Source organism: Cebus imitator, unplaced genomic scaffold, assembly GCF_001604975.1.
Source record: "Cebus imitator isolate Cc_AM_T3 unplaced genomic scaffold, Cebus_imitator-1.0 Scaffold250, whole genome shotgun sequence".
NCBI classification, from domain to species: domain Eukaryota; kingdom Metazoa; phylum Chordata; class Mammalia; order Primates; family Cebidae; genus Cebus; species Cebus imitator.
The window spans coordinates 1,307,028-1,320,995 of record NW_016107565.1 but is presented as its reverse complement, the minus strand read 5'-3'; the positions used below and the strand labels follow the sequence as shown (position 1 = coordinate 1,320,995).

The 13,968-nt window shown below is 33.3% G+C and overlaps 1 protein-coding gene across 6 annotated transcripts in view; it reads left to right on the top strand.

Moving 5' to 3' along the window:
- CSMD3 (CUB and Sushi multiple domains 3) overlaps positions 1–13,968 on the top strand; it is a 1,251,170-nt gene that overhangs the window by 1,134,329 nt on the left and 102,873 nt on the right. For all 6 annotated transcript variants that reach the window (XM_017498748.2, XM_017498749.2, XM_037727955.1 and 3 more), the window contains 3 exons: positions 388–576; positions 1,284–1,461; positions 2,597–2,742. In XM_017498748.2, the coding sequence (XP_017354237.1) occupies positions 388–576; positions 1,284–1,461; positions 2,597–2,742 (513 nt within the window). The remainder of the gene's footprint in view (positions 1–387; positions 577–1,283; positions 1,462–2,596; positions 2,743–13,968) is intronic.

Here is a 13,968-nt window from a genome sequence, read left to right as displayed (position 1 = left end):
ATATTTTCTTATTGCATTCTGTGTACTTGTAACATAATCAAGAAGCAATTACATCTATGGAAGAGAATTAGAATATATTCGATTAAAATTGTAGCTGTAAGAGGAGTTTACATTTTAATTAAAACATAATTTAGTTGAGTTGCACAGGTAGGTGAAGAAGGTGCCTTTTTATGAATTGTACTAACATTTTAAATATGAAAATTGTAGAGATGAGAAAACATTTATGTTACAGGTCATTGACAGCATTTATCATAAACCTGAATTGCTATTTATAACCAACTACAAATAGCATCACATCTATTTGTTAAGTTGCAAAATTGCTGTAGTACCCTATCTGTGGCCCCTGAATATGGAAAGAAAAAACGTCTTTCTTTTTCGTCTTTCCAGCCTATCAGTTGCAAAGCTGTCCTGATCCACGCCCGTTTCGAAATGGTTTTGTAATTGGTAATGATTTTACTGTGGGTCAAACCATTTCATTTGAATGTTTCCCAGGATACACCTTAATTGGAAATTCAGCTCTGACATGCCTTCACGGAGTCAGTCGTAATTGGAATCATCCACTTCCAAGGTGTGAAGGTATGCTTCTAACTTGAAGCTATCTTTTAGGTGATATTGTCTGTTTTTAATGTTGTTTTGGCACTCTTGTCTTCCTCTTCCAATAGCATGCTAAATATATAGTCTCTCAGCTGAAGATTTTTTTTAAACCTCTAAGGCTCTGTAATGAATAACGATTTTATTATTATTGGCAGGAATCCTAATCTTTCCTATTGGGAGTGAAAAAATAGTTGATTCACACTTTAAAGCTTTTCTTATGTGTGTGGGGAAGGGAAGGAGTACATGTGTGTTCATATGCATTTAAGTCATTCTTATATAAACCACTAACCCAGATACTGCTACTGAGTTCCTTTCCTCTAGAAAACTCTTTGAAATAAAAGGTTTTGAACCTCTTATAAGGCCTTACACGTACACATAGTAAGAGGCAAATGAAAGTTAAAGTGTTTGCATTGATATAAAATGTTTGAAAATTGAGAAGAGAAGATAATTTACACTAATCTAGTCATCATTAATAACAAATATTTAGTATACCTCATGTGGAAAAATAAATAAAATTTGATTATATTTTGTGCGCTATTGTCAACTTCATTTTATATACTCAAATGAAATAAAAACAAAGCATAAATGTATTTCATAATGCTTAAGATATGTGAAATGTTTGCCTTTTTCTCCATAGTCAGTTTATTGTTATTTTTTAAAAACATTTTGTTTTGTGACTTTTTCCATAGCTCTTTGTGGTGGGAATATAACTGCAATGAATGGCACCATTTATTCTCCTGGGTATCCTGATGAATATCCAAACTTTCAAGATTGTTTTTGGCTTGTAAGAGTACCCCCTGGGAATGGCATCTACATCAATTTTACTGTCCTTCAAACAGAACCAATATATGATTTCATTACTGTATGGTAAGTCAAGACTGTTGTTATTGATTGATTCAATTATATGTACAGATGAACAAGGTTGGAATAAAAATATATCACAATCTTCTGTTACAAATTGTCATCTGATATTTGAATTGATGTGAGTAACTGAGACTGACAGTATGTGTCTTATAGAATGAGATACACAAGAGAAATAGGGTTTGGCTTATTTGCCCCATGAACTTTGTAAACATTGTGGAACAAAGACTTCATAGGTGAAAACAAGATTTAAAAAATATTATTAAACTAATGTTCTAAAACAAGGAGTTAATAGACTAAGTTTAAGGTATGGAAGTTCTCTATTTATAAAAGCCACTGGAATTTAAGAGACTGTATTCAAATTATAATTATTTAATATAACCAGTGGATTTCCATCATAACATTTAGTTGTATTACAGTCTTGTCAATAAAGAATCATACCTGTAAACCCAGCAATTTGGGAGGCCACAGTGGGAGCATCACTTCATCGCAAATACCAGCCTGGGCAACATAGTGGGACCCCATCTCTACAAAAAATAAAAAAAATTAGCCAGACATGGTGGCATGTGCCTGTGGTCCCAGTGGGAGGCAGGAGTAGGAGGATTCCTTGAGCCTGGGAAGTCAAGGGTAGAGTGAGCTGTGATCATGCCACTGAACTCCAGTATGGGCAACAGAGTGAGACCCTGTCTCTAAATAAATAAATAAAAACATATTAAAGACAATGTCCAAATTAATAATTAACAACTGATTAACAGAACTACTGTAGGAGTTCTAAGAATTGTAACTTCAACAGTCTGTGATTCTCAAGACTGTTGCTGAAGAAAATAAAAGAGGGGCAAACCTCAAGCATTTAAAAGCATCAGCATTTTGGTAAAAAAAAACAAAGACAATGTATTAATTATAACTAATATGAGGACATTCCATTTAGGTAAAAATGTTATCTATTTTTATACTTTACATTTTAAAACATGTGGTCACCTACATAGATATAAAATATACCGATATTATTTACACTTATTGGTTAGCTTCCTGCATCTTTATTATTGATGTAATGCAATACAATATAAGTATATGCAATACTTTTATTAAACTTAGCTCAAAACTACTCCCAAAATCAATCTTGATCTCTCTTGTTTAATAGGGATGGACCAGACCAAAATTCACCTCAGATTGGTCAGTTCAGTGGCAATACCGCTTTGGAATCAGTCTACAGTACTTCAAATCAGATTCTAATCAAATTCCACAGCGATTTCACAACAAGTGGCTTTTTTGTGCTCAGTTATCACGGTTGGTATTGTCTAAGAGTTCCTATTTTATTTGGTGCTATTTAATTTGTCTTGGAAAAAAGTGAATGTGATATATATTTAACCAATGATTGAAAAGGTATTACAAGGGGAAATTTTGTAATCATAACAACTTTAGCATTTCAAACACATTTCCTTGCAAAAGATGACCTCTTCTAAGTATTCAGGGACATTAAAATGTGAGCAAATGGATTTAGGAAATAAATTAGTCAGTAATTAACCAATGGAATATAATCATTTTTTCATGAAAACCAATAAAAGAGAACCAGCTGTTCATACTTTATTGCATGTAATTTTGACACATCAATATATTTTTTTCCTGTACAAAATGTTTAATATATTCAACCTGCTGTGAATCCTTCTAAAATTAGCATTCAGTATCTTTATGCTTTGGATCGCATTACTCATTCATTTATACTCATGTTTCAAAGCTGTGTCTATTCTAGAATCTTACAGTTTTAAGTGACTATTCCAGATCATTAAGTTCTTAGCTTTTACTGCTGTCAAATAATTTATGTATAGTCTCAATTTTATTTCATTGTACAGGGTCCTTTGTTCTGGGCTCTGTATTAATAAACTTAACTTTTTGAAAGGACATTCAGAAGGTTTCAAAGAGGTGTTTCTCTTCTTTATTTTTTTATCTTTATTTATTTTTTACAAAGAAGAAAATGGTTATTTATCTATATTGATTACATCCTGTTATCTGCTATGACCATAGTCCCATTAAAACACATTCTGCCTCATATAACTTAGTCAGATGAATTCCATGATTATTTCACAGGATGAATAATCTACTAAATTAAGTTTGCAAAAGTTATATGAAAATGTGAGGATGGACATGTGCTTTGCCCATTACGTAATGTATGACTTTGTATTTCATCTTTTTAACATAAAGTAACTAATTATTTGATACTTAAAGCTTATATTCCATGAAAAATGTAGTAAATCAACTATGATTGTGTTCAAAGGCATTTAAAGCACATTGGGTCTAGTAAGAAATTGATCATAAAATTTTTGAGTTGCTAAATTTGAGCACTTACCAGCCAATTAGATGGTAGCATATTCATTTCTCTGTAATGATTCACTGCCATCCATAACTGATGTGCAATCCAACAAAGCCAACTGAAAAGTCAGGGGTTCAGTCTATGGCCGTATCACCCTGAACGTTCCAGATCTCGTCAGAAAACTTAAGGATTCAGTCAGACAACTTTTATTCAGGCTGTTTTTTTTCCAAAGATAATTTATTTCCTTTTCTGCTGTGTTGATCATTAATGCTAGCAATTTGTGGATATAGGCTAAGGCTACAACAATAGAATTATTAATTTGATAGATAACCATAACTCAGGAACAAATAAATAATCAAGACCAAAAGATGAATTAGTTACCCAACTGTATTATGTACATTTTATCTCCACAAGGATTCCTGCTAAATTGTTAAAATCGGGTTGTGTACTGCTTGAAATCATAAAGAAAGGACTATTCATTGATGAACTATAGAGAGCTGCAAGATAACCCTATAGGAAATACATAATTATTATAAAATTTAGGAGACATTTCAAAGGGAAAATATTATCAAAGAAAAGGATATCAGTGTTTTGTGTGTGTGTGTGTGTGTGTGTGTGTGACAGAGAGTGTGCATATTCATATAGAAAAAGTTTTAGTGTGGATTTAAATATACACACATATGAATATGTAAACATATATCATCATTCCAAAATATGTTTCATTTGACTTTTGCAAGTGGCTTTTGAGACATGAGTAATAAAAATGTAATTGCTTAGGAATAAAGCAGATCAAATACTCATTTAGCACTTTATTTTCTATTTGACCTTAGACAAGTTACACTTTGGTGTTTACTTTCCTCAGCTGTAAAACAATATGATAGAATTGCTGAGAGGATTAAATTTCATATTCAGCATGTATAATTTACTCCAATTACTGGCATATATTAGTTTGAACCTATAAAATAGTTGGTCAAAAAATCCTCTGGGCAATTTTATATAGCTCAACTATAGAAATATTATAATATTTACCATTATCAGCTTTATATTGAGGAGACTTTTTGAGAATCAAAGATAATTGATAATATACAGTTCGCATAGTGCCTGGAAGAGCAGATGTTCAGTAAATATCTGTTTCCTGTTGTTGTGTCAGTTTGCTGAGAATGATGGTTTCCAGATTCATCCATGTCCCTGCAAAGGACATGAACTCGTCGTTTTTTATGGCTTCATAGTATTCCATAGTGTATATGTGCCTCACTTCCTTGTCCAGTCTGTTATCAATGGGCATTTGAGTTGGTTCCAGGTCTTTGCTATTGTAAGCTGTGCTGCAGTGAACATGCATGTGCATGTGTCTTTATAACAGAATGATTTATAACCCTTTGGATATATATTAATGGGATTACTGGGCCAAACAGAATTTCTATGTCTAGGTCCTTAAGGAATCACCACACTGTCTTCCGCAATGGCTGAACTAATTTACACTCCCATCAACAGTATAAAAGTGTTTCTATTTCTCCTCATACTCTCCAGCATCTGTTCTTTCTGGATTTTTTAATGATTGCCATTCTAACTGGCATAAGATGGTATTTCAATGTGGTTTTGATTTGCATTTCTCTAATGACCAGTGATAATGAGCATTTTTTCATATGTTTGTTGGCCTCATATATGTCTTCTTTTGAAAGTGTCTGTTCATATCCTTCATCCACTTTTGAATGGGTTTGTTTGTTTTTTCTTGTAAATCTGTTTTACTTCCTGGTAGATTCTAGATATTAGTCCTTTGTCAGATGGGTAGATTGCAAAAATTTGTTCCCATTCTATTGGTTGCTAGTTAACTCTAATGATTGTTTCTTTTGCTGCGCAGAAGCTCTGGAATTTAATTAGATCCCATTTGTCTACTTTGGCTTTTGTTGCCAATGCTTTTGGTGTTTTAGTCATGAAGTCCTTGCCTATGCCTATGTCCTGAATGGTTTGCCTAGGTTTTCTTCCAGGGTTTTCATGGTGTTAGGTTTTATGTTTAACTCTTTAATACATCTGGAGTTAATTTTAGTGTAAGGTGTCAGGAAGGGGTCCAATTTCTGCTTTCTGTGTATGGCTAGCCAGTTTTCCCAACACCATTTATTGAACAGAGACTCCTTTCCCCATTGCTTGTTCTTGTCAGGTTTGTCAAAGATCAAATGGTTGTAGATGTGTAGCATTGCCTCCAAGGCCTCTGTTCTGTTCCATTGGTCTATATCCCCATTTTGGTACCAGTACCATGCTGTTTTGATTACTGTAGCCTTGTAGTATAGTTTGAAATCAGGTAGTGTGATGCCTCCCGCTTTGTTCTTTTTGATTAGAATTGACTTGGCTATGCAGGCTTGCTTTTGGTTCCATATGAAGTTTAAGGTGGTTTTTTCCAGTTCTGTGTAGAGGGTCATAGGTAGCTTCATGGGGATAGCAATGAATCTATAAATTACTTTGGGCAGTATAGCCATTTTAACATATTGAATCTTCCTAACCATGAGCATGGAATGTTTTTCCATATGTTTGTTTCCTCTCTTATTTCCTTGAGCAGTGGTTTGTAGTTCTCCTTGAAGAGGTCCTTTACATCTTTTGTTAGTTGTATTCCTTGGTATTTTATTTTCTTTGTAGCAATTTTGAATGGGAGTTCATTCTTGATTTGACTCTCTTTAAGTTTGTTATTGGTGTATAGGAATGTTTGTGATTTCTGCACATTGATTTTATATCCTGAGAGTTTGCTGAAGTTGCTTATCAGTTTCAGGAGATTTTGGGCTCAGACGATGGGGTCTTCTAAATATACAATCATGTCATCTGCAAATAGAGACAATTTGACTTTGTCCTTTCCTAATTGAATACCCTTTATTTCTTTTTCTTGCCTGATTGCTCTGGCTAGAACATCTAATACTATGTTTAATAGGAGTAGTGAGAGAGGGCATCCTTGTCTAGTGCCAGATTTCAAAGGAAATGCTTCTAGTTTTTGCCCATTCAGTATGATTTTGGCTGTGGGTTTGTTGTAGATAGCTTTTATTATTTTGAGAAATGTTCTGTCGATACTAGTTTATTGAGAGTTTTTAGCATAAAGGGCTGTTGAATTTTGTTGAAGGCCTTCTCTGCACCTATTGAGATAATCATGTAGTTTTTGTCTTTGGTTCTGTTTATGTGGTGAATTACGTTTATAGATTTGTACATGTTGAACCAGCCTTGCATCCCCGAGATGAAGCCTAGTTGATCGTGATGGGTAAGCTTTTTTGATGTACTGTTGTAATCGGTTTGCCAGTATTTTATTGAAGATTTTTGCATCTATGTTCATCATGGATATTGGCCTGAAGTTTTCTTTTCTTGCCAGGTTTTGGTATCAGGATGATGTTGGTCTCATAAAATGATTTGGGAAGGATTCCCCCTTTTTGGATTGTTTGGAGTAGTTTCAGAAGGAGTGGTCCCAGCTCCTCTTTCTATGTCTGGTAGAAGTTGGCTGTGAACTCATCTGGACCTGGGCTATTTTTAGTTGGTATGCTATTAATTGCTGCCTCAATTTCGTCCCTTGTTACTGATCTATTCAGGGTTTCACCTTCTTCCTGGTGTAGGTTTGGGAGGGTATAACTGTGCAGGAATTTATCCATTTCTTCCAGGGTTACTGATTTATGTGTGTAGAGTTGTTTGTAGTAATCTCTGATGGTTGTTTGTATTTCTGTGGAATTGGAGGTGATATCCCCTTTATCAATTTTTATTGCATCTATTTGATGCTTCTCTCCTATCTTTTTTTATTAATCTGGCTAGTGATCTATTTTGTTGATCTTTTAAAAAATCAGCTCCTGGATTTATTGATTTTTTGAAGGTTTTTTTTGTGTCTCTATCTCTTTTAGTTCTGCTCTGATCTTAGTTATTTCTTATCTTCTGCTAGGTTTTGAGTTTTTTTGATCGTGCTCCTCTAGCTCTCTCAATTATGATGATAGGGTCTCGATTTTAGATCTTTCCTTGCTTCTCATGTGGAAACTGCATGTTCTAACTCATGGTTGGGTGTTGAACAATGAGAACACATGGACGCAGGGAGGCGAGCATCACACCCTGGGGTCTGTTGGGGAGGACTAGGGAAGGGACAGCCGGGGATAGGGAGTTGGGGAGAGATAACATGGGGAGAAATGCCAGATATAGGTGACAGGGGGATGGAGGCAGCAAACCACATTGCTATGTATATACCTATGCAACAATTCTGCATGTTCTGCACATGTACCCCAGAACCTAAATTGCAATAACATATCTATATCTACATAGATATAGATATAGATATAGATATAAAATCTGTTTCCATGCCATATGTTATCTCACATTTTAGATTTTTCAAATAGGACATTTATTTATTAAATTTTATAATGACCTGCAAAAAAATTGCCAGAACCTAATGAAGCCTAATGTTTGAATCAACAACTATGGAGATTCCACCCAAATTTTAAAATAAACTTAAAGTTTGGGGGCATAGCCAGAGTTTATGTTAAAAATTGACTGAGACTTTAAATTTCTCTAGTGCAAATAGGACAATTTTCTTAAAGCACTGCTTTCATCCTTACCTGCCTTTTCAAGAATGCATTATGCCTACATTAAATCTGAAGCTACCCTATAACCCAGTTATCTGATTCTTACTCTCCAGTCCCTACACAACTTCAGTCAGGTTGGTTGTCTCACTGTCTCCTGGAATTCCATTCTTAAATCATGTCTTCATCTCCATCATAGCTACTCTTGGTTACTTAATTCATCTACAGTTTTTTAAGTCTTTTTAAGTCCCATATTCTCCACTTCTTGATGATTGGAACTCATGGTGATCACTGTCATTAACTCTATGATTACACTTACTCTTCTTACTAAAATTTCAAAACTTGATTACAATATGGTGTATTGTTTTATAAGTCTTATGAGCTTATTAATAGTGAGTGTTTTTGAGGATATAAATTTCTTATTCTTATCTCTTTTATATTTTGTCATTGGCTGATTGTATTTTAGTCTTACAGTGTGTGTTCAGACTCTTTAAAAAGTTGTTTGCATTTATTTGAGCTGTATTAGAAACAACTTTTTAAAAGATAAGTTTTAGAATTACTAATGTGTAACCCTGAATTATATCCTTCTTAACAAAAACAAAAAAAATATGCCAGTTAATACTAATTTGAGCTATAGGCTCGATGTCAAAATGAGATCTCATAATAGTAAAAAATTGGTCAAATTATTTGTCATTTTTGATAAACAAACCAAGTATAGAATTCATTATAAGCTTAACACTTATTTTAAGCTGACTGAGTATAGCTAATCTTGGAATGGTTTACTCCCTCACCAAGTTTTCTTTATATCCTCTTATTAGTTTGATAACTACTTCTGATACATTTGCCTTATAATTCAGAAGTGGCTTCTCAAGACTTGTATATTTATTTTATAAAGTCAACAGTTCAGTTTTTTTGTGTATTTTCTAAAGTCACATTGATAATTTAAGTTTCGTTAATTAATATATTTTAATATGCTTGAAAAGAGAAGGAAAAAAATGGGTTTTTCTCTCTAACCTAACTTCCTTTATGAGATCCATGCAGCCATCTGTCTTTTATAAAACATCACCTTCATAAAACCTTTTATGATCAAAAATAACATTCATAAAAAAGCTTTGCAAAATGAAAGTTCTCTACAATGAAAAAATAGGACAAGCGTAAATGTTGAGGCACTTTTCCTCAGATAAAATATATTTTTTTCTCATTTTAGGAAATATTTTTTTTCTCTCTTTGTGTTGCTATAACTATGATTTCCTAAAGTAAGAATAGAATTTTCTTGATATCTGCTGTAGAGTCAAGATTAGATTGATTTATAATTAATATTCAGTCCTAATCAATGACCCCCTAAAAGATGTTACTCAAAATAAATTTTAACTGCATGTTCTTTTTGCAGTGACTTTGTATAATCATCACTATATTAGTGGTAGCTTCCATTTATTGAAAATTTAATATGCTGAGCAGTGTGTTAGGTGCTTTCCATGTATTATTGCTAATTTTCATAATAACCCTATAAGGTAAGCACTATCATCTTCATTTTAATAATGAACAAACTGAGTAAAAAACCAGATAACCCACAGAAAGTCAGAGAACTAATAAGTAGAAGGGCTGGCTAGAATTCAAAATACATCTGTCTGACTGCAAAGAATGATCTCTTTTTGAAAAATCAAAACAACAACAGCTACAATTTATTGTATTCTTCAGTGCCAGCCAATGTTCTAAGCTGATATTATCTCATTAATAGATTATATTAAATGTTATGTAGACCTAATTGTTCTTTAAAATTTAGTCAAAGTGATTCTCATTTTTCGCAGTATGGTGGGTCATCTCATTTTCTCAATTATACCTCCTACTTGGGAGCTTTAAGCTTCTTATTATTTCATTTCCCTAAAACCTACAAACTAGTAACAGTACATTGGTAGATTTATCACAACTCAGTGTACTCTTCATAGTTTCTAATATCTGCTATGGTCACTGTGCCAAGAAAAAAAGTTTTATTGAGGTCTATGTCAATCAAAATAACCAGGAGACTAGAGTGTAGCCAATATATATATCTACTAATTTAATACAGAAGTTATTTTATGGTGTTTAAGTCAATTATCCAGAACACGTGACTGTCTAGTAACAATGTATTAGGGAAACTCAATTTGTATGTGGAAGATTTTCTTAGCATAATATGATTTAATAATTGTATTTTCCATTATTTTCTGTTATTAGCACATTTTCTGTTAAAGAATGATTTGATTACATAATGACCCATTATTTTTAAGAAATGTATTTAAAAGGCCTGTAATGTGTTTCAGGTCATCTTTTATGGTTATATTACTTTTACAATAAATGCTGTATTTGGAAACAAGTATATTTAACTTCACAAAGTCTCATCCTAAAAGAGACTGTTGCAGATGTAAGGACAGGCTTTATATAAAGCATAAATCACGATTGCCTTTAACTCTGTGACCCCTTTGCCTCGAATAACCTAAAGACCTGACCTCCTTTCATATTTTAATAACTAGAGCACAGAACCCATAAAAGGTTTTACTATTTGATGTCCAGACAGCATGGGGGGTATGGACATCGTGTAATTGTGTGTGTGTGTGTGTGTGTGTGTGTGTGTGTGTGTGTGTGTAAAATAAAGCAATGGAGCTAAAAACCAAACTGCTAGAACTGTTATGGGGAAAAGAAAATATCACTTACTATTACTTAATTGACTTAAATGACTACTTAATTATTACTCAAATGACTAAAAGTCATGTCAAAATTACTATCTTTTGACACTTCACTGTATGTATATGCCCATTGATAAGGTATGGTATTTTATTTTCCTAAATATCTTACTTTCTGTTGCTTCCAGCCAAAGACTATTAGGAACACACCGTCTGTTAAACAAAGCTAGATTTATTAACTCATGATAATAAGTGAGACAACATACGATGAGGGACTCTGTGATCTCAGCAAAAGTGTGTCAAGAGAGGCTTGATGTAGGAATTCGACTGTATAAGATGATTGTGAGAAAGGTCCAAGGAAGCATGATTTTCTTCAGGATTGGATGCTGTGAGAAAATTGGAGGAGTTTTATGATTGTATATCTTAATACTTTTTTCCTAGAAGGTGGAGGGAATGGAAAATACCTATAGAATTAGTGTGGAAATACTCTTCATGAATGTTAGCTGAGATGGAAGGCTCTTTGTCATTTTGATGATTTGAACAGTGTTCTTGTTTTCTGATTATGACTATGGAAAAGTCTTATTTCTGTCTTGTTTCAACAAGGTCAAAAAATTACCTTGTCTAATGTTAGCTTTTAGTAAAATTGTTTAACAGAAGACAATGACCTATTAATTATAGCTGGGTCTGTATGCCAGAGAATTTAACAATGTAGAAAAGAGGCCTTTGGCACATTATTTTTCAGATTTTTAATGGGTTCAGCACTAAAGTAGGATAAATTAGCTGTTTGCATGTGGAAAATAAAATTCATGCAACAGATATTGAAATATTCTTACAATAATCCAGGAGATATCCATAGTTTTATTTCCCAATAATTTTTATTTTTTTCCTAGGGAAATAACAGGAGTGACTTCTTGTTTATTGTATTAGTCCATTCTCATCCTGCTATAAAGAACTGCCCAAGAGTTCATAATTCATAAAGGAAAGAGGTTTAATTAACCCACAGTTTTGCATGGCTGGGAAAGTCTCAGGAAACTTACAGTCATTGCAGAAGGGGAAGCACGCATATCTTAAATGGTGACAGAGTGTGTCTAAAGAAGGAACTGTCAAACACCATCAGATCTCATCAGAACTCACTCACTATCATGAGAACAGTATGGGGGAAACCACCCCCATGATCTAATCACTTCCCACTAGGTCCCTCCCTCAACACCTGGGGCTTATGAGGATTAAGATTTGAGGTAAGATTTGGTTGAGACACAGAGGCAAACCATATCATTGATTCATTTTCATTTCTCATGATAGAAACTTTATTTTTCTCATTTTTAGATCCAAATAAGCATTTGCTCTTGATTTCTAATATTCTCCCTTATGGGGGCAGAGAAACAGACTGATTATAAAATATTAGTGGTGTGAAAGTGGTATTTGTAAAGTAATTTAAACCCTGCTGGAACATACTTCTATGGTTCATCTAAACTCACTGGCAGGTTTTCTGGAAAAAAAAAATTATTGTTTTCTTCTCTTCATTAAAACTAAAGTAGCATTAATTTCAATACACTTGGTTCTGCTTCAAGTGAAATGGCTTAAGCTTATTTTATATAACTTTAAAAATAACACTGCTCAAACTCCATAACAGAACATATGATTATCAATGATTTTTCTCCCCCAAATCTTCCTCAGATCATGAGATTATCATACTTGAACTAATATGGATCAGCACTGAACTACACTGGGGCTTATATAGAGCTTAGAGTTTATAAGGGAACATACAACATTATTTCTGTTCTATGTAAGGAATACTGTGTCTTTATTTGGCAGAAAGGTTATGTTCTTGTGCTTTTTTTGGTTTGGAGAAGGAATGGCAATTTGCCAGTGTTCTGTTTTTTATTTTTTGAAGAAGCCTTTAATAGTGCATTGAATAGAAGTAGATAAATGCATCATTCTTTTCTGGAATTGGGTTTGCTGTTTCATTGCAAACAAAATAGGAAATTAAAAATAACGAAACACTATTGCCAGAATCAAATCTTAAACCAATTTCAAGAAGCATATTTGTTGGCTGAGGAACCAGATATCTATGCACATTTGAATAAAAACAGAGAACTATTTAAATAATAGCCTTCCTCAGAAGATACTGACGTGGAATACGATGCTCTCGTGTAGTTGTTACTGGTTGTTAGATAGTAAATGGTGTTTAAAAGTTGGTGGAGCATGTCAGATAAAATGATTCTTCTAAAGAGAACACATATTTAGTTCAAACGTGTATTTTTAAAGTGCGAATATCTATTTTGTACAGCTTTTCTGTTAATGGCTGTGGCTTCAAACTATTTGTAATTGGAACAATCCATGAAAAGCATGGACTAAAATATATGCACATATGATTTAAAATTTAGATGATGTAATTTATATGATTTCATCATTTCAGTTCCACCAGTAACTGAATGTGTAACTTTGTCTACCTCATTTCACTTACTTAGGTCATCTTCCTACAACCCACTAAAGAGTTTAGGAGAAATGATTTCTAGGATAATTTCTAGTTTGTATATGATTTTAACCTGTACAATATTGGATATATTCTTACCAGACCTGTTTATTTTCTTTCAGAGTAACCAAAGCATATATTTTATACAGAATGAGATATTTTCTTAATTTGATTTGTTATCAGTGTTTCTTAAGTGATTTCCAGAGCACTATGCTAATAGTTTTGAGACCACAGACACTTATATATTATATAGGATGATAAAATGTGTTGCTAAACTCATAGATTTCATATTACAGTATAACATCAATATAAAACAAGTTTATTTATTTATCTATTTATTTATTTATTTATTTATTTATTTATTGAGACAGAGCCTCACTCTGTCACTCAAGCTGGAGTGCAGTTGCACAATCTCAGCTGACTGCATCCTCTGCTTCCTGGGTTCAAATGATTCTCCTGCCTCAGGCTCCCAAGTAGCTGTGATTACAGGCTTATACCACCACACCTGGCTAATTTTTGTAATTTTAGTAGAGACAGGTTTTCATC